The sequence below is a fragment of the Chiroxiphia lanceolata genome, chromosome 6 (assembly GCF_009829145.1).
Source record: "Chiroxiphia lanceolata isolate bChiLan1 chromosome 6, bChiLan1.pri, whole genome shotgun sequence".
Classification (NCBI taxonomy): Eukaryota; Metazoa; Chordata; class Aves; order Passeriformes; family Pipridae; genus Chiroxiphia; species Chiroxiphia lanceolata.
The window spans coordinates 32,953,234-32,975,435 of record NC_045642.1 but is presented as its reverse complement, the minus strand read 5'-3'; the positions used below and the strand labels follow the sequence as shown (position 1 = coordinate 32,975,435).

Genomic DNA, 22,202 nt, shown 5'->3' with positions numbered 1-22,202 from the left:
TATCATAGCTGCATAGTAATAAATAGAAGAATGTCAAACCTAAATCATCGGTTAAAAAAAAAAAGGAAAAGTTAGACAAACACTGTCTGTGTACTCTTTCAACTTACATGATTTTGCTTCCCTTAAAAATGCGTCCAGAAATACAGAAGTCAATATATTCCTACAAGTTTATTTCTACAACATCTGCCAAAAAATTATTCTGATTCTCAGCATCAATTCTATTTTACTAATTTCCACCACATTTTCAATCATAGAGCAGCATGTTTTATGGGAAATGTACCTAGCTGTGTATTTAGCTGTGAGAGCTCACTGTTCAGCAAAGTTACTAAGTCTTTACCTTCTCTATACCTGTCCTCATATAAACATTTTTCTCATGAGTCTATTCTAGCTTTTCTTCTTTTAACTCTTTGGTAAATAAAAAGAAATAGAGGCATATTCAACAACTCTAATTCGGATCTCACAAAATGAAAGCATCCCAAAAGCATGAGTAATTTCTCCCTTTCCTCTTCCTCAATTTAAAATGTAAGAGTTTGGCTAAATAACACAAGAAGCTTTAGCATTTCTTATAATAACAATGATTTGCTTTTGGGTTTTCAGTCGAGGATTTGAGAGACACATATGCTTTCTTGAAATCCAAAAACAAGTTGCCTTTTGCTCCAATATCACTTTAGAAATATTCTTCTAGTCAACAGATATCCTTAGATCCCCTTAATGCAGTGCCATAAAGGTTTTTACTATCTCACCAAATTATGGGAAATTCATATTCAATTTATTAGCTTGAATTCTCCTTAAATTTATTTTAATTATTTAAGCCAATACATCTGATTTCTCCAAATTATTTTTTTCCATAATAAATAATATCAGTGTACTTAAATCTGCTTTACAGATTTCTCGTGTATGCAAGGCTTTGCTGAATACATAGTGACTGTCTAAAAAAATCAGCACAATCCACCTGTGGCTGGTGTGAACTACTATGTTTTAATTGGAATAACATTTTTTTTTCCTTCTTTTTTCTTTCTTGCCTGATGAAAAAAATCTATTGTGAGAGAAGATCAGGGAGGCCTGGCTTGACTCTTATACTTAAGCAGTGGGAAAAAAGAAATGTCAAGCTGGTATTAATAAAAATGCTTCCTATTGGGGATGAACGGTATTGCCAGGAAAAAAAAAAAGAGAGTATTTCGCACTTTGTGTGAGAGAAACAAAAGAAAGAAAAACCAAACCGCTCCATTAAAGTTCTAACATACACACAATTAAAAAACTTAAATTTAAAAAGTCAAATGACACATATTCTTGCCTTCCCTTGGAAAGAGAACTATCTCCCACATGACTGCCCATCAGAGTACAGCGTAATTGTGCTGAGAGTTAAAAGAACATTAGCGTAAAAAGAAGATATCTCCAGATTTTGGAATTCAAAGCATTCAAAGTTAAATCCAGACAGAACACTTACAACTGAAATCCATCACAAAAAGGAATCTTAGTGACTACAAATGTACTTACTAAACAAAAAGTCATAACCTGAATCTAGGGTTATCACAGATAAACCACCCATTCAGGTGGACAAAACATTAGGAGAGAAAAGAATATTCTTAGTTCAGGCATTTTTGCAATATTAGTCTGAGGAAAGTATGATTAAGACTTAAAGTAATGATGATGTGAGTGTGACATAGCTTTAGGATGGGTTTCTCATTACCACACTTCTTATGGCCTAAAACAAACACAGAGAATATGTTGTTCATCTCTGTGAGGTCCATTGTACTCCTCTCTTTCAGAAACAGTAAATAAAAAATGCATTCACTTGAAAACTCTTATCCTACCAGAATTTTGTAGTAAAGGCCTTGAGAGAACTTTCAAGCCAGGTATACTGCTATGTTGTCAGTGTAAGAGAACATTCTTGCAAATACAGACAAAGCAACCTGGTTCTACAGAGGTAAAATAATTTTCAGATCACATTTATCCACATTTGAAGAACATAAAATTTAGAAACAAATTTTTGAGAAAAATGTGCTTCTAAGTAACCCAGAAGGATTTAAACTGAAGTCCAAGGAAAGCTGTCTTCAAAGAGAAGCAAAGGGTATTACTTGGACAGCAATTATAAATTGCTCTCTACTTCCTGAATCAAATGACATACAAAACAGGAAAGCTCAGTACCATATTTGGCTACTACTTCCTTCATTACTACTTATTTCACAGCAGAAAGGACTTTACAGAGAATATTCTACAACTAAAAAGGGTCTTGGAAACTAGCTAAAGTATCTGTATCCTGTTAGTAAAGCTCCAAATTGTGGCCAATTTTGCATATAAATCCTTATCATGGTAATGAATATTAGCATTTAACAACTATTATCATGAAGCATAATTTAGGAGGGTATTGTTATGTTGCTGTCATACTTACAGTTTGTGCCAAATTTAACATGACAGCAAGATAAATCAAAATCACACGTGCAGGAGAACATCAATGATACCACTAAAGCTTTTTATTTGTCTGGTAATCCAAGCATGTAATGGTTTCCTTTAGACTTCAGTGAATTCACATCAATGGTTTCATTATATGAATGCCTACTGTTAGTATTTGCAACCATTTGATAAATGGTTTAGTTTACACTTTTGTTCTGATCCTCATAAAGAAAATACATGAGGCTTATGCCCTGTAGCATATATTTTTAATCACACATGCAAATTTAACATTCTTCTGTCTTTAACCTTTTATGGAACTAATATGCATAGTGGAGTTCCAAAAAATCTCCAGTTCTGCTTTCAGGTTGACTTAGAGGCTGACTTAGACAACAAAACCAGTGGCATCTGATCTACTGAGTTTTCAGAAAGGACATTATTTTGAAGGTCCAACAAAATTTACATAAGTGCATAAAGCAAATTGTTTCCCCCTTAAGCTACACTTAAAAAGGCTAATTTTCTTAACCTATGTAGTTTAATAATAGGGTAAAAATGGGATAATTAACACTTTCAGAGAGAACACAGAGAGTAATAATTGATAAAAAATAGCTTTTTTCTTTGACACTACTATTTCACTCTGAACCACCAGACATAACTGCTTTATTTACAGTTTATTTTTACTTATGGAACACCAGTAGCATAAATTCAACTTTGTATTTAATGAAGATTAACCTCTCTCCACTATAAATTACAAAAAAAGACAACCTCTGATAGCTCTAGAGGTCTACAAGATTCATATTCTTCAGAAGACAAAATGTATTCATATTTATTTAACTCAAATATACAGCAAACAGACTGCCAAAGATTCAAGCTCTGGAAAACATCAGCTAGTCACACAATGTATTCTTATGCCCCAAGCCAATGCAATGAAAGCCATGGAAATGGGATGCAAAAACAAGCCAGTATATAAACTTTACAAATATTTGTTCTATTAAGTCTTACTAAAGAACAATAGTTACTCTTACTCGAGTAAGATAATAGCCTTATCTCCTAACACTAGCCTATTCCCTAGTGGGCAGTCACAAATTGAGTACTTAACTGCTTATGGTAGGAGAAATAGAAAAAATGATCTGTTCTTCAGCACTAATATTTTAATGGGAAAAAGGTATGAAAATGTAATACTTCTGACATCAAACAATCATATACTATCTCTGCTATTTCAGTTATTCCCCTCCCTACCCTTTCTTACATCGAAGACAGCAGAAAAGATAAAACAAGACAAGATGGAAAAGGAAACGATGACAAAGAGGCCTCAGTGCAGGAAGATCAGAAGAGAGTAAGAGTACAAAAGGGAAAAGTAGTGAAGTAGCAGAAGGCAAATACTACTGGTAGGCCAAAATCTAAAATCAAATGTATACTCTAAAATAAAATTCAGGATTATATGATGAATACAATAGTCCGTGGAATCTTGAGGATTCTTTCACACTGGTCTAAGGTGTATTACAATAGAAGGAGCAACACTTAAGAAGTTTTTCATCCCAACAGTTGTCACTGGCCACAACGGTCCCAGGAGAGGAATGGTGGAACTAGTAAGCATACACTGTGTCTTTGTCACAAGACTCACCAAAACCCTCTGTTCGGGCAGCTCTTTCGAATAATTAACAACAAAAATCAGTCCGGCCCTGCTTTATGACATGTTAATTTAGCCCTAAACGCTCTAATGGAACGATAAGCCTTTTACAAACGTGAGAGTGGGAACAGAAATTCTTACTGATTCAAGGCTACATATTTTATCAGTTCTGGTGGTCCAAGTTCATGTAGTAAAATATATCATTTCTGAAAAAAGTTACATGAGAAAGGTAAAGTTTACCTCATGCCTTGAAATACACAAAAAAATTTATAATTACTTACCAAAAATTATGTATCAAAATGGTTTTCAATATATCATTGAAGGACTGTATTATATAACGATAAAATATTATGAAACAAATCTTACTGCTCTGGTTTATCCAGAAGCTTCAGTTCCTCCTCTTTTGAAGTTTGATAATATTGCTTGATTTTCTCCAGTTCATCCTTTTGTGCTCTCTGAGTGAATTAATACAAAGCAATTAGTTACTAATTAATAAGAAATTAATAAATTACTACTTTACCTGTTTGCTTGCAAGCAACAACTGTATTTTTTTATTAGGAAACATTTAGTCTATGCAAAAGAGTGAAGCACAAAGATCCATGACAAATTCCTTCAGTGCCCTGCACGCCATTTACTACCAATAGCCATGGAGCACAGTATCCTTGTGGAACACAACTGCAAATATTGCTACAGGACACTTCACAAAGTTTAGGTCAGGAAGGTATCTGTGACATCTCCACAATCCAGTGTAAATGTGGAGATTTCAAGTTTGCTTTCAAGCAACTTCAGAGTCACACAGTTCATGAATGCTATATCCTTAATCTATACAGTAACCTAGGGTAACTACAACAATCCAGGAGCCTGATGAGAAAAATTCAGCATGATAGCACAAAACAGGCCTTAAGTGAGGACAGTATTTTTCAGGCAGCTCAGGAGAGAACACTGATAGGTGTTACACCTTTTTTTACATTTTAATCTGATTCCAAAGGCACTCCACTGTTTGAAATTTCTGACATTTAAAAACCAAGTCAGCAAGAGAAATAAACATCTCAGTGTGCCTTTTTTTATGTTCATACAATATCCTGACTTGGAAGGGACCTACAAGGATTGTCCAAATCCAACTCCTGGCCCTGCACAGGACAGCCTCAAGAATCACACCATGTGCCTGAGAGCACATGCCAAACTCTTCTGGAACTCTGGTAGGCTTGGTGCTGTGAGCACCTCCATAAAGAGCCTGTTCCAGTGCTACCCTGTGGGTGAAAAACCTTTTCCTTTATGTCTAATCTAAACGTCCCCTGACTCAGCTGTAGTTGGTCAACCAGGTGGGTTCCCTTGTCATAAAAGAAAATTATGTTTGACAAGCAGGACTGTCCTCTCCTGAAGCCATGCGGGCCGTGACCGATAACCGCGCTATCCTTCAGGTGTTTTTCAATACCTCCATAATTTTACCATGCACTGAAGTGGGACTGACAGGCCTGTAGTTTCCAGGGTCATGCTTCTTGCTCTTCTTGAAAACTGGGAGGGCGTTAGCCAGCTTCCAGTCAACTGGGACATCTCCAGATTCCCAAGACTATTCAAAAATCATCAAGAGAGGCCTCGTGATGATACCAGCCAGCTCTTTGAGGATTCTGGGATGAATCCTATCAGGCCCCAGATTTGTAGGGATCCAGCTGCAGAAGCAGATCCCACACAATTTCAGGGTCAACTGGGAGTTGATCGTTCTCGCAGTCATGGTCCTCCAGCTCAGGGCACGGGAACCCCCTTGGCCCGTCATCAGTGTTGAAAACAGAGGCAAAGAAAGTGTCAAACGCCTCTGCCTTGTCTCTGTCCCTGTTTGTGAGGTGACCATCCTCATCCTGATGTTATTTATGCACTGCCTTTTTGCTTTTAACATATTCTAAAAAACTCTTTTTTATTGTCCCCCACATTTCTGGCCAGCTTCAACTCCAGCTGAGTTTTGGCTGCATGAATTTTCTCCCTACAACAGTGAGTAGCATCTCTATATTCCTCCCACATGAGTTTGCCTCTACTGGGCATACACCTTTTTTTTTTTTTTTGACTTAGCTCCAAAGGAAGATCCCTGTTCAGTCAAACCAGTCTTCTGCCTGGTCTGCTTGATATCTAACATTTTGGAAACTGCCTGCTCCTGTGCCCTTAAAGAGGTGATATTTAAAAAGTGATCAGCACTGATGGACCAGAGCACCTTCAAAAGCGTTTTCCCAGTCGACTTATTCACTACTTTCCTGAGCACCCTGAAGTCCACTCTCATTGTCCAGGGCTGAGGTTTTGTTGGCACTTATCCTTCCGTCAACAGAGATTTTAAATTTTAAATTCATTCACTCAATTAAACTAAATTCACTCAATTGCTTTGTGGCCACTGTGGCCATGCCATGGTCAAGACCAATCACCACTTCACTCACAAAACCCTCTCTGTTAACAAGAAACAAATCAAGGAAGGCATCTTTCCTGGTCAGCTCCCTTACTACCTGTACCATGAAGTTATTATACAGGTGTTTCAGCAATCTTCTGGACCTGTTTGCCCCAGCTGTGTGATGCTCTCAGTTAACATCTGGCAAGTTGAAGTCTCCCACAAGAACACGGGCAGTGGATTTGGAGATGTCCCTAAGATCCTCACAGAATAATTTGTCACCATCATTGTCCTGGACAAGAGGTCCTTAGTAGACTCCCACAATGACACCTGCTTAATTTGTCCCTCAATTCTTACCCAGAGGCTCTCACCTGTGCTACTGCCAATTGTAAGCTCCATATATTCCAGTCCCTCCATTCCATATGTCACCCTATGTTACCTATTTTATTAGCGGTAAATTCCCTAAAGAATTTTTCTACACAAGGTCTGTAGTCTAAAATTACAACATAAAATAGAACTTTATTTATTCTGTGTCTGAAATACTATTGTGATTAACCACATCGTTGCCCCGTCTTTACTTACATTTTCATATAGTGCTTCCAGTGTTTCTAGATCTACTACAGAGTCATCAACGCACAGTATAGCTGCATAGAATACAAACACAAATTAGATGCTAGAAAACATACTTAAGAGTTCAATTCTTTTTCCTGAGAAATGTACTAAAGGGTTCTAACCTAGCTAAAGGACATATTGTATCCAGTTTGTATTTTACTATTTTCAGTGTTTTATTTTTGTTCTAACTTCAAATCACAGCACTCATGGAAGAATATTCTATAAAGTCTGTCTTAGGAGAATAGAGTTCTACCGTCCCCCTCTAATACACTCAGCAGTCAAAGATATGACCAGTCAAGTACTCAGCTGATTGTGTACAATGACAATGAACAGCACAGATTTCCTGTTAGCTTAGAAGGCTGGATAGGAAGGAATTGAGAGTTAGGGTATTTAGGTCTCTCTAGGTGTACAGGAGATCAGGGAGATATGCTTGTCTTGGAGTTAGCCATCTTGGGAAGTAGACAAGTCAACAAACTTGCAAAATTTGCAACTTGCAAAATAATTGATGATTAATTATGCCTGATTACCAAAAATGAGAAGTCTCAAAATCTCTCCTATCTTAGCTTCAGATTTGACTAAGTTTGGAATATGACACTAGGTGCTTCCAACATTTGAAAATCCCATTACTTAGGTAAGTATTGGTTCTCTTCTGAAAACTAAATGGAATTATTTCATTGTGCTTTCTAATGCACTCTGATGTTAAATTCCAGGAAGCTAAGAGATGTACAACGGAATGGAAATAACTGTGGATGTTTAAATTTTTTGAAATCAGCTTTTCCTTGAGATCCATAATGGGACTGGGCACAATTTCTGAACTCATGACTTATGTTAAAATATTACTGAAAACATTAATCCCCAAAAAATCAAGCTTAAGGCCTCAATTTTCCATGTAACCACTGACTCATCATTAGCTACTACCTGATAACTTTTGATTTTAATTTTATTATATTTCTTCTAAGGAAATTTGACTGCTTCCGAATTTAGAAGATTTTAAAAGCTCTTGCTGCATTTGCAATCCATGTTTGAAAGGGGCAAGGCACACATCTTTAAATAATTATTTAAAAGTAATAAGCTTTCGCCTGCTCTACCACCTACCCCATGATTTTACATTGTGAAATTTACCAGCAGGCTAGTAAATTTTCCCTGTGGCAGGCTAATTAATTTTATTAAAAGGTCCAGTGACATTTAGAATGCTTTAAAATTCTGCTTGTCAATTATGATTCTGTCTGTTGACATTACACCTTGGTTAGAAGTAAAGAATTATAGAGAAAACAGTATCAGTGAAAAAAAGCAGTATCTCCAACTATTTTTGTCCTACTGCAAAGATTCAAAAAAAGCTCAAGCATGTAACCAAATCTAAAGCCTGAACAACTGAAACTGACAAAAATCTTTGTTTAAAGAAAAGTCATTAGGGATTGAATTTAAGAGATGTCTCCTGTAAGACAGTTTCAAGAGTTGCACTATCTTCTGTATTATTCAATGTAACTTCAAAAGAACCTAAGCGACTGGAAAATCTCTTGGAAAATTGTTTTCACGGTTCAATATATTTAATTGTGAAGATTTTGAAATATTTAACTGAGTTCAGAAGCTTCCCTTGTGGTTCAACATTCACCCTATTTTAGAATATTCTGAAATCTGCTTATGAGGAGAAATTTATTTGTCTAGAGTTATGTAGAAAAGGCAATTTATTGGAGACAAACTGAACCTGTACTAGAAATGCAAAGCATATAACTAATAGTCAATTTTTTAGGTACAAAACTATTATGATGACAGGAAGTAGTTTAATAAAAAGAGCACTTTAATTAGAATATTAAGAGTTTTACACCTAACTGAAATTTTTAGCCAGAGATCTATCACCAAAAAGGCCCCAGAATCACAAAGCGGTTTTTAATGCTCTATTATCTTATCCATGTTTCTCTACTCAACATCAGTTCTAACAAATCATCATTCTGAAGTGACATGATAAAACAAAAAGTGTCTGAGATTAAACTAACAAAATAAAACCTCATAAATCACAGAACTAATAATAATCAGTGTTAAGAAACATATATTAATATGAGTTATTTTCTCTCTTTGAACAAGTATGTGATTGTATAGGAGTTCCAGGAAAATATTTTCTGATTTACAACTTGCACTGCTAAAATTGGCAATGTCCATGCAGACAACCTGCAGTTAAAAATCTGGCCATATTACTCAATTTAATGATAGTTGGACATCTTAGGATGCCAATGTATGTAGAGACACATTCCCAAGAAGTCAGAAGTACTGCCAAAATCTACACAGCCTCCTTTATTTCATCTTTATGTATTTTAATATCTTCGTCCTTCTCTGTTTTTTTCACTCAAACTGATTGAACTTTATGCCATGTACATTTGGAGCAGAAGACAAAAACATGTAAATTTTATGAAGACTGGCCCATTTTTTTGAAAAGAAGCATTGATTTTGAAAAGCTGGAAGAAATCCCCAAATTCACAGGTGTCGGTATTCTTACTCTAAAAATATGGCATGAACAATACATTCAAGGTATGTTGAATAAATTAACTTGAATTTGAACAGCTGAATAAAACCCCATTACGCTAGATCAAAGAAAGTAATTATTTTGATTTCTACTTAAAGGAACAAAAGCTTCTTAATTTTTCTGTGAAAAACAAAACCCACTTTTAATCATATGTATATTAACATTATCAAAATTAATATGAACCTTGGTAAGTTTTTCAAAATGCTCTTCCTGATACAGTGAACTTAACCATAATACTTTACTGCATTAAATCTCATTATATCGAGACTTACGTAAGTGTAAGTAATATAGGTGAAGTATCATAAATCTACAAAAGAGGTTCCAAAACAATTAATAGCTATTACAATATCAATCATCATTGGTGATTTTTACTTTCATCTTGCTTTCTAGTTAGCTGTCTTCCTAACACTGTCAGTTTAGTTAGAATATTTCACCTACACCTCACAATATGTCAAAAGGAAGTAGACTCATGCTGTGAAAAGCTGGTAATTTTATTGGGTTCCTCTACCTTTAAAAAATCTGTTACTTGGCCAAGTCTGGTTTCTGAGATCCTTTTTTGCAGGGAAATTGAGGCAAACATTTTTATGTGGCCTATGGTGTCTGCTCACAAGAAGAAGAATTTATATACACAAGGATCATTAGTGCAGGGTTGCACCCATTAGGCTATAATAACCGTCAGCTAGGACAAAAAACAGATCAGCATCATGCATTCAAACTAACAGGCACACATAAAAATACTTGCCAACTACATTTCCCATACAAAGCATTGCTTTGAATATAAACTTATACCAAAGGTATTTAACATAATTCACTTTTAAAAAATGAATCTAACAGATTCCCTGCTGCACAGATTTCTCATACTCTGATCACTTCAAAAATGTAAACCAAAGAAAAGCTGAGAATTTAAAGCATACTGTGTGCAGTCTACAGACAACTTTAGAACTTAGAGGCTAAAATGAAAAATATACTTATCTCCTCTTAACAAGCTTAAATACCAACAGTCTTAAGTCTGACTTTGATATACAGCCTCACTCCTACTAAACACATTTTGGTTAAATCAGGATTTAAGTCCTGCTGACAGAGCTTACATATACTCAGCAATATCAAACCACTTAATATGGCAATTAGGCTGTGAAATATGAAGAAATCACCTTAACTGCTCTCTAATGATAAAACAAAAATATATTATTTAAATAAAAAGAGCTTGCCAAAGGTACATGTATTTGACCTGGAAGTATTTAATTGTTTTATATTCTACATTCTGTTGAGTAAGGTTTGATTTCATGGGAATATGTAGCCCATCACTGGGAAACTGAAATTAAATTGTGACCGATCTGGTCAATTAGACAATGACAACAACTGTTAAATACAAATCCCTACATGGCAAAACTGCCTAAAATATCCAAATCACTCTTGTTTACTTCTGACAAATTGATATGTTATAAACTTATTTAAAGGTTTTCTCCACTATTTAACTGTCATGCAACACACAAAAATACACATAACAAAGAAGCACCATGGGCACAGTGTAGGTTTAGAAAACTAAGAAAGCTCAACTCCTGAAAGAAGTCATGAGCAAAAGATTCTGGCACTAATGTTAACCTACTCACATCATGCTGGATGCCCAAGGGAGATTCATAAAAATGTATGTTGTGAATTTTCCCGAAAAAGATTTAATTTTAAAGAAAATTTAATTTTAAAGAAAACCGTTTCCCAGTTTCTGAGGTGGGTACGCAGCTATCTCTATACTTCATGCATAGTATACAGTATACGTAGAATGCATACATATAATGTTCTGTGTAGGTGGGAAAGTCACACAACTTTGGAACAACAGTTTTTAAACCCTTAAAATCCATACTTCCGCTTTCACTTTCAGCTGAAACCCCATAAAACTCTTTGCACATAGTGCAAGTAAGAAATATTCCAAAGTAATTCTCTTTACCCACAAGTATTTCCAAAATATAACAGAGAAACTACTTGTGCTGCATGGTATGGCTAATACACAAATTGGAGCTGCCTTGGAATAGTTTGGCTTTAGCATATAACACATAGTCTTTCAGACGCTAAGAAAGTGCCTGGTTAACAATGATACTGGTCTCTAAAGTTCATATGTGCTGTAAACTATAAACTGCACTAAGAAAATGTAACCTATTTATATAACTGCTATGATCTCTCATCAGACGAAGACCACACAGCAATCATAGGATGATTAGAAATATAATACTGAATTAAAATGATTATTAGACTGATCATCAGTCTGGCTGAGTTAATCTGAAGTTCACATTCCTCCAATTAATTCAATATGTTGACAATGGAAAGTAAATCATTAAGCTGAAGAAACCAGTCAGACACTTTTCAGTTGGTTGACTGACATTGTACAATACTATCATAACTATGTTTTTTCTAGAAAGTTTGTGCCCTTCTGTGGCATGATAGTTCTTTGCATTGCTCACCATCAGAATATCATTACTGTGACACTGTAATAAAAATATATTCTGCTATTCGGGAGAGACAAAAACACCACAAAAAAACAATGAAGGTGAATCTACAAAAGCAGATGGCATGATCTAGGCTTTTTAACAAATTCCACTCTAATCCATCCCATCTAAGTGTGATCAAATACATTTCTCTAACATTTTCAAATCTTAATGTGCTTCTGCATAGATAATTTACAGAGTTGGTGAACACAGGAGTGTTCCAAATGTCCAATAAACATACCAGGTCCCCACACGTGCTACTACAGTTTGGCCAGTGTTACTCTGATGTAATAAATGGAGTCTTGGACAATATATTTAATTGCTTAAAATCTAGGAAAAAAAATACTAAATTAGCATTAGTCTCAATGCTATAGTCTCAATGCTAAGGATCAGTGTTAGTTTTCCTCTTTGTTACACAGACTACGTTCTGTCAGTATTGTAGTGCTACTGCACAGCTACTCTTGCTTTGGCAAATGTACCAACAAAGCCTGTAGTTGTTCTGCGGGGAGTAATATGGCACTTTACTACCACAAAGAGTACAATAAGCTATAAGGTGTGCAGCTGGTGTGATCTACTGCATCTTACAGATTAATCCCACGGAAAATACACCACCATGTATACCAGCAGACCACCTAGTTAATGTGTCCTGATGGAAATTACGGGTATTACTGAAATATTTCCAGCAATATAGAGAAGTGGAACTTCTGATGCCCTACAATTTTAGTGGCAAAACGCAGGTGCTGTGGAGGTAGGGAGGATTTGGGGGAATTACTCCTTTGAACATAGGCATCTACATTTTATTAACATCCCATATTCCGAAACTAAAAGTTTTCTCATCTGGGCCTCCCCACAATTTTGCCAGTTAAGTCTTGAACAAAGATCTCAGTAGCTCACGGAAAGCCAGCACAGACGACATACACTGCAGAAAAGAGCATTATCATGTTTTTCCAGTGCACTACTATTGCTAGCTACTATATTGGAACTGTCTCAGCGAGTGGAACGTTGCCTTGTAAAAAGCTGGACCAAGGGCCCACAGAGGGTTTTCATATACAGTTCTAATCAGCATTTCCCATTACAAACAGAACTGAATCACCTCACTGTGGAGCGAGTTGTAATATTTCAACAGCAAAGCCACACAAATAGTCCTGAGCCACAAGTTTGTCTCTCAAGCTGTAAGATTTCAGCTGAACAGTGACAGGAAAAGATAAAAGTGGATTAATACAAAATGGAGATTACTTCTCTAAGTGTGTACTGTTAAAGCATGTCCCTTACCTAACAACTGATCTCCACTATTCCTCACCTCTTCTTTTTAAAGGTTTTAAAAAAATATGGAGAAGGAGCCTTAAAAATAATCTCAAACCTACGCACAATTTGATTATTGCTATTTGTCTTTTCAATATAAAGATCCAATATAGCATACTGAGTCAGACAGATTTTCTGCCTGCTTCTTCTGCTCAGGAAATGAATAGTATTAATAGTGGTCTAACTAAAAACTATACTATTCTCACAAGTACCAGATTCACCAGTGTTCTGAGAACATTGCAGGACCTAGGATTTGTTCTCCTCTCCCACCTATCTAAAAGATATTAGGACAGGTGCAGCATGACAATGTCAACTTTTCCTCTGCATCATATAATACCAACACTACTCAAAATAATTATTCAGTTTTACATTGTCTTCTCCCTAGACTATACTCAGACACAGAATGAATTTAAACTTATCTGCAAAGGATGCATTTCACTCTCTCAAACCAACACGTGTGGAAGATTCCCTTCCTGAAGTGTGGCAGCTGGCTCATCGTCAGATGCAAACTGAAGCATCTGAGTGCCAGACATGGTCACTTGCTTGTTTTGCGCTGCCAAGTTATCTACAGAATATGCTGTGAAGTTATGTACTTTGAGAGCATAATCCTATAGATGCAGAAATCTCACACTACTTTAAAGGACAGTGTAATTTTTCTCATGATTTCTTGTTTTGTCTTCTCTACAACTTTGCATGCATCTGTATGCACATGGCAGTTTATTTGAGTTTTTCTCTTTATTTCTGTAACTGCTACATACAGTAGAGCAAACGATATACTATACATAGACAGTAAATTCATTTGTACATAACATTTCAACAAACACTGTCAGAAAAACTTGAAATAAAATATTTTCTTTTAATTTTTTACTTTCTTTTGCCTCAAGTTTCTCCATTCTCCATTGCAAGTGGTCAAAGACCATTAACCTTCCCCTGTTTTTCATGTACTGAATCAGGCCATGAAAATTGGTTTGAAAAAAGAGATGAGTGCTTAATTTGCATGTTTCTTAGAGGTAGCTCTTAGTAACTTCACTTTGTAATTAAAAAAACCACAATCTTTGACAGTCATGACCCTATGATCACATGCATTTTTGGTTGGGTGTTATCATGAGCCATTTAGCCTATTATGAATTTTTTTCATCCAGTGCACTGACTACAGTAGGCTTCAAATAATTTTTCTGCTGACAGGCAGGACTGCATACAGATTTAAATTACATAAAATGCTATGGGACAAACACACACTATAAGAGAAACAAGATAATTCCACTTTTGTCTTCATATTTGTACGCATTTCTAAAGGTCCCCTCTATATAACAATGTTTTCCCTTAGTCTTGTGAACTGGGGTTTTTTCCCTAGGTAGTCACTGAACACAGATTTTTATCAGAATCACTCATCCTGTTTTGTATTTTGTAACAGTATTCCCAAATTCTGTTTGTAACTCCTACCTCTTTCCATAAGCAAGAGACAGCATATCCTATTGCCTCCTTGAGCAACACATGTGGTGACAGGCCAGTCACCTGCTACCTCAGACTAGAGAGGGTGATGAGTTATAAACTTTTCTTCAGTGACAGCACTTGTTTTGCTGTCTTTCTTGTCCCAACACCCTAATTTTCATTAAACTTGTAGGACTACATTAGATGTGTCTACACCTGCAAGTAGTGTAGTTTTTAGATTTGTAGACAGCAACAGCTGATGCTGAGGATTCAGTGTTCACTAGCACTCTCGTAAAGCAAATCTCAAGTCTGAAGGATGTTTGTGCACTCTGAAACTGCTCTGCATTGCTTTGCAATGCAAATACAGCAAAGGGGACAACTGGTAAATATGATTCAAAAGCGCACTGCTGATTCAAGCTAAAAATGCTAATGTATACATACCCAAATATTTGAGTCATTATGTTCTCTTAAATTTGGCTATAGGAGTATAGCAAATAACTAAGAGAGAGATAGAGATGTTCTATTTTAGTAGAACATTATGGCATGGAAAATAAAAAGTAATAAAAACCATCTCTGAAGATACTTAAGAATACTACCCGGTTTTTATAATGCAGTTTCTATCGTATCCCTATGCTGCTGTAACTTCTGCCAGCAAATTATTCAGACCTTTAGTAACAGCAGTTTTTTTCCATCTCATTCTGATACCTTTCACACAATACTGGCAGGCATAAAGTTATTCCTTCTTTTCCTTATTCCCTTGCATCCCAAGAGACATCTGTAAGCCCTTTTGCTTTTAAAGTGCTAGATGCTCAAAGGCTCTTTTGAAATTAATAATAATCAATGCCAGCAGCATCTCAACACCCTACCCAGTATTTGCATGTGATGGAGAGAAAACAATAGCAAAAAAGGAGACATCAACTTGAGTTCTTCCAGCAGTTGTTTTAAATGGTGAATATTTTCCTTTTCTTAATGTGAAAAAGAAATAAACAATATCCTTAAACAATATCTTTTTAAATCCAGAACATAAGCAGACTCTCAACATTTTTCAGTGTTCTGAAAAATCTGTATTTCTCTACAGTTGTACTAGCAAACTCAAATAATGTCTACCAGTAAGGGAATTTACACACTGAGTAGCTTTACTCTTTGAAAAATGCCATCCAGTAATTTTCTTTCTGATTGTTATGCGGTAACATAATTTGGGGATGTACTTTACACTGCTAATGAAGCAAAATTTAAACATTAAACAAATAAAGACTGCATGTTTGAAGACCTAAAGATTTATTTATAAGCCATCCATTCAATTTTTTTGATGGAGGACTTGCTTTAGAAAAAGCAGGGAACTGCAGGGGAGAAATATGAAAATAATGAACTGAAAATGATATGCTAACTGGAATGCTACAGAAGGACTTGTACCTAAATTCAATTCTGATTATTAGGTGGAACTTTTACATATAGTGGAATATACTGGAAAAATTATTATTCTGATAGAGGACTATATTCAAAGCACAATCTGTAATGTAAGACATTCTCTGAGGGTTATGACAAAATATCCAAGGAAATACAATATACTAAGTGTAAGACACACTTACCTTGTTGAATATCCTTCATCTCCAGATGCAAACTCGATATTAAAATTCCTACGGTTTGAGACCGTTTTCCATCCAACAATTTGGTAATCTAGAAAGATGAAGCAAAATGATCTGAGATCAAATGAACACCCTACAAAGGATTCATTCACTTTAACAACAGAAGCTAATTCGTGAATTGAATTCAATGTTTCTCCGAACATCAAACCATTTTATTAACTAAATGTGGTAGTAAGACCTTCATCTTATCTTTATGCTCTGCACCTTAACAAACAGCTTATGAACATAAGACTGAATTATCACCAGGTCTAGTAAAGAACATCACTTCTTACTTGTAGGATGCTATTAAACAGGTGGAAAATAAAAGGCACATAGGATATTTATTCTGGAATATAGTTTTTCCCCCTTCTTCTTAAGGTGAAATTTGAGAATTATTTAAGACACTCTACATCCCAAGTTACCACCTAAGGAGTCTTTCTTACCACCTAAGGAGTCTTTCATACCACCTAAGGAGTCTTTCTGCTGTGCCTTTTGCAATCGGATGTGTCTATCTCGTATTGGCCTCATAAGCCACCAGCGTGCTTGTAACAAACGTGGATAGAGCCTTCCCAAATCTTCGTTCGCAAAGCCCAGCCATGATGACATCCCAAGTTCCTTAGCTTGTCTGCTAGTTTACATTTCAATGTGAACACATTTATGTCTACTTTTTTAACAAAGGATCAACTCCTGACCATGAGGAATTGAAGAATTGTCTTTTTGTGCCCACTCAACACTATTTCTGGAAAACTAGGCACTACTGAAAGTATTTCTTTCACTCTTGTCTGAATGTGCTTATCCCACATTGTTGACACTTCACAGGGATTTGAGGATTTTGTTCACATTTTGGGTAACCGACACTTGATAGTATAATATACTGACATTCAGATTGTAATATTTTCAGATGTCAGCTGGGGGAGAAGAAATAAAAGGAGAAAGGGAAACCTTAAGGAAGTTATTTTGGTTGGTTGAAATTAGTGACAATGATGTGGATCAGTCCATAAATAAAGTAAAGTAAACCATCAGACTTTTGGAAGTGTAGTTCTGATATTAGAAATGTCAAAACCAAATTTCCCACAGTGTTTGGACTATTGTTATTTGTGATTCTGATTTATATCATAAGGAAGATATGACAGCAGCACATCACAAAATGCAATACAGACACAAGTTCTTAGAAGTGTTCAGATCCAAGCAGTCATCTTTATTTCCTAGTGTTGATGAACAAGAACTATTAAAAATACTAACTCATATGAAAGATTAAAACTAATAGCTTTTAGTTTTAAATTCAGATTCTTAGTATCTGAACAATATTTAATCTATTTCCAAATTTAATTTTAATTTTTGTGTGACACTAATATTTTGATATTTAGTAATGTTAAAAACTTTAAGTAATTGTTATCTCTTATTCCTGTAATATTTTTATAGATGTTCACATTAGAGACAGTTAATTGAAAAAATTTATACTAACTCATACAAACATTTCCCATGTTTTATGTGATTTAGGAATATTTAATTGTGCAACTATTTAGTCATTCACCTATACAAAAGTAGATGTGTTGACAAATACAGGAAAAGAGAAACGATAGTTAGTTCTTATTTATAACAAGTTGGAACACATGCTGTTTTCAGCAAAGATTTGACTGATATTTTATGCCCCTCTTCTAGGAAATCAAAATTTAATAAACTTATGTCAACGTAGATATTGTATATTTTCTGGCAAAATTTGAAGCAAAATCTATCCTGAGAGATTTCTCTGCCTATATGTATGGCATGTAAGATGGATATTAAGAAAGTAATATTATTAAAATTGTTTTCTTCAAATGACAAAGAATTCAGGTTCTTTATCTCCTGAGTACACAAGTACACAAGACAATTTGGCTACAAGTTACCTTAAATGAACACTGCAGAAGCATCACATCCTGCTAACTGAGCAAATGTAACTAACTGCATGGTTTATCATGGTCATTTCTGAAGCTTACATGAATTTGCTGAACTCCGAAGCACATTAACTTCTTACAGGGATAATTACAGGGTTGTGTAGTATGCAATTTGTATAGCATTCACTGACCTCCAAGTTGACCTTGTTCAGGGCAAATTCATAGGTTGTCATAAACCCCATTAGACATGCCTAGTTTGAGGCAAAACCTTTCCAGACTATAGCTGTTGCAGATAATATGACATTTGAAATCATTCTACTGAAGTATTTTTTTAGTGTTAATATATTCTCCAAATACGATCAAACTAGTTCACATACATTGCTAAGCAAGACTTCCTCCTTAAAAGAAAAAAAGGAAAGAAAAAGTGAAAAAAGAAATTAAAGAAGACCCTATGTATGTTTTAAAGCTAAACTGGAGATTCATGTTCTAAAATGGCAACTGACTGTATGTTCACATGCGTTTTAGACAAATGTACACATGGTCACAATTACCAGGCATCAAACTAGACACAGACTACCTAAAACAACTTCAACCAAGTAACTGAAGGCTAATACTTTATTCATTAGGCAGCAAAAGTGGAGGAGAAAGACAACAGAATAGTTTAAACTGGGCATAAAACTATTCCAAACCGATAGTTATAACGTTAAGTATTATATAGGACTTCTATCACAGATTTTTAGAAATAATGTGCACCTTGTAAAATATTGCATCTAAAGATATAATCAGTAGTAAAACAGAGAACAAATTTTCAGAGATACTAATTTTGTCCCAAATTACAGCTATTCTGGGAAAGTCACTGAGAGGGAATTAAATATGTGCGTGAATTCCAAATAGAAAGGAGACACAAAAAAATCGGCACTTTTTTAGTCCAATAAAAACATAAGGCAATCAAAAGGAAAGTTTGTAAAGACTGCACTGAACTATTTAGTCTATGCTTTTAAAAGACAAATAACTGATCACTTCTCAGCATATTGGGACTTCCTTGTAGCTGGCAGTGACAGGTAAGCAGCTAAAATCCAGCTGATGCCAGCTGATGCTGCTGTGTCAGCAGGTGGGGTTTGCCAACTGCCTGCTGCTTCTCCAGACTATGAACGTATCATTCTGGCTTAGTGACAAAATTGTGACTGCTGGTGATAATTCATTTACATCAGTGATCCATAACATGATTTGCTCTGTGTGGTTTTTCCCTATTTTTTAATGTTATTAAGTTAGTTGATTTGCTGTACACAAGTGTACAGTAAATATAAATATTTCAAATATTTATCATCTAATTTAAAAGTGAAGATATACTGAAGCTTGAATACATTTGTAAATTATTCTGTCATTTCCATTAAAAGGTGTTTCTCTAACATAGGCAGAAATGTATTTCATTGAATACTATAAACCAGACTTCACTGTTTTGTCTAACTGCAATGTCTACATTCTGTCCAGGACACTTACTGGTGCTGAAATCTGAAGAGACTCAGTTTACTTTAGTGATTAAAAGCTAAATCCTTCCTCCTGGTGGTGCACGGATTCTTTCCACAATATTTAAATTTACTGAGAGAAGCCATAAGCTAAAGAGCTGTCCTGTATATCACAGTGCTTCCCCCTATTCCCACTCATTAACTTTCACAGTGAGTCAACCGCCTGGGCCCATAAGTAGACTGCTGAAACCCTGTTCAAACAGAAGATTATGCACAAGAAGCCAAAGATCATGCCCCTCAAGCCATTCTACATAAATACTCAAAGAGTTACCAATGAAATTTCAGAAGCTTAAGACTAGGCATCTTTCTATTCCTACTCAGAGGAGTGCCAAGTTTAACTATTTCTTATTTCACATGGATGAATCATTTTTAAAATATTTTAGGAGACAGAATTCTATTTACAATTTTATTAGCTTAAAAAACCCCACTATCTTTAGCCTTTTACTAAAGGACACACAAATGGCAATTCCTCAGGCTAAAACAGGAGGTACAAAATAAGCTAGTAAGAAACTAATTTCAGTATCTTTACTCCTATCAAAACTGTGAAAATTAGACAAAGCCACAAAATAGATATTTACTCCTTATGGATACTTTCTATATTCTACTTGACTGCAGAGCTTTGTGATAAACAAGGAAATGTCAGTGATTTTTCTCAGCATACCACAAAATATAAAAGGAAAGTGAGAGTGCATCGGAAAAGCATGCACTAGCATTTTACTACTTCTGCTTTAGTTCGAACATTGTTTATTATCTTATGCAGACAGCTGAAGACAGTCATTGTGTTTCAACGCTGCAAAGCTTCCAACATTTTCTGCAATATCTGCCCTTCTTGTGGAAACACAAAATTCATTAATTGTAATTCCTCATTTAGTTAGATGGACAAAAAACTTGCTGACAGACATATCCCTTTCAGTTAAAAAAATGCAATTCACTCAAAATATTGACACTCTTCTTAAATGAGAACACATGTTAATAATTATGTGAAGTCTGTTAGAGATAATAGACAACAGAAAAGCCATTATCTTTAATGTCCTCCTGCGTCTTTGAAATGATAATCGTTGCACTAAAGGGCCAAAAATGATTGATGGACTTTCATTTGGAGTATACACCTGACACAAATTACTTGACATTTACTCTTTGTTTTGTAAGATGAAGACAGAGTGGCATCACAAACATCCAACTATCCTGTTTCTTGAAAAGATGTAGAAAATAACTTGAGTTTTTGAGCATAAATTACTAACAAGTGCTCAAATATATTGGAAAAACTAACGCAACTTTAAAATATGTGTTAAGTTTAGCGATGGAGCTACAGAATGCATATGGAATAAATCGCAGCAAAGGAATGTTCTTTTCTAAATAATCCCTTTTTCAGAATTAGAGAGAATTAATACATAGTGAATCACGTCTTTTATTTCGTCCCAAAATATATGTCCAAATTCTGCCTTTCTTCTATTTGGTAATACAAGAATTTTGGTTCTGCAAATTTAACAGGAAAGGGAGAAACTATGGCTTGAAAACAATAACATGTGCCTATCAGCTTAAAAATTTGCATGGATATGTACAGACAAGATAAATTAACATGGAATGAGTGAAAGCAAAATTGTCTGCATATAATACTTCAGTCCTTCATCTGACATGAAAATATCTATAGAAGACTTTCAGAGCCTGAGAAAGAGGTTAGATCACTCAGATTATATTCAAATCTATAAAAGCAGAGTCCTTCCAGAAACAATGATGGGGTTTGGGTTTTTGGTTGGTTTTATCTTCCAGAAAAATAGGTTACAGTTTAATGCTAATTGTTTTTTGTTTCCATTGTTTTCATAAGCAGCTATGGACCTTAATGGTACTGTACTGAATCTACTTACAGTTGAACATTTTTGGTACATAAAACTTCATAGTTTAAGTCCATTTATATTTTAGCAAATAGAACTTAAAATTTGCTTTTCTAAAGAGATCATACATTCCTAGATAAATATTTTTAATTGAGTGTCAATGGAAAATAGAACAGATGCAGAAATCATATGTCCAGAATGTTCCATGTGAAATCAAAGCGTAAGAAAATAAAGAAGTTATGATGAACACAGTCTAGATTGACAGATGCACTTTTACAAGCATGTCAGCGATGCTTTAAAAAAAGTTCAAAATATGAGTCATATTCAAAAGACAATTAAAGTCTAAATGTCCAACAGAATCAATACCTAAACTGAAGTTATGAACTAAAATAAACTGGTGGATCTAGCCCTTCTTTTTCTTGATTTCCAAGCAGCTGGAACTTCTTAGTAATATTAAAAATGGGACCACCTACAAGCATTTGAAAAAGGTTAACTAAAGGCCCCAACACTTTACATGGCATAAACAGTTTTAAATCCAATGGATATTATCAAGATGCACCATACCAGTAACTTACACATTTATATTAAGCTAACTGAATTAGCCAAAATCAGAAAG

The 22,202-nt window shown here is 35.1% G+C and overlaps 1 protein-coding gene across 5 annotated transcripts in view; it reads right to left on the bottom strand.

Moving 5' to 3' along the window:
* The window catches only part of FMN1 (formin 1), a 183,245-nt gene that overhangs the window by 56,951 nt on the left and 104,092 nt on the right, over positions 1-22,202 (bottom strand). For all 5 annotated transcript variants that reach the window (XM_032691135.1, XM_032691138.1, XM_032691134.1 and 2 more), the window contains 3 exons: positions 16,319-16,406; positions 6,972-7,033; positions 4,388-4,476 (listed from right to left, as the gene is read on the bottom strand). In XM_032691135.1, coding sequence (XP_032547026.1) covers positions 4,388-4,476; positions 6,972-7,033; positions 16,319-16,406 — 239 coding nt within the window. The remainder of the gene's footprint in view (positions 1-4,387; positions 4,477-6,971; positions 7,034-16,318; positions 16,407-22,202) is intronic.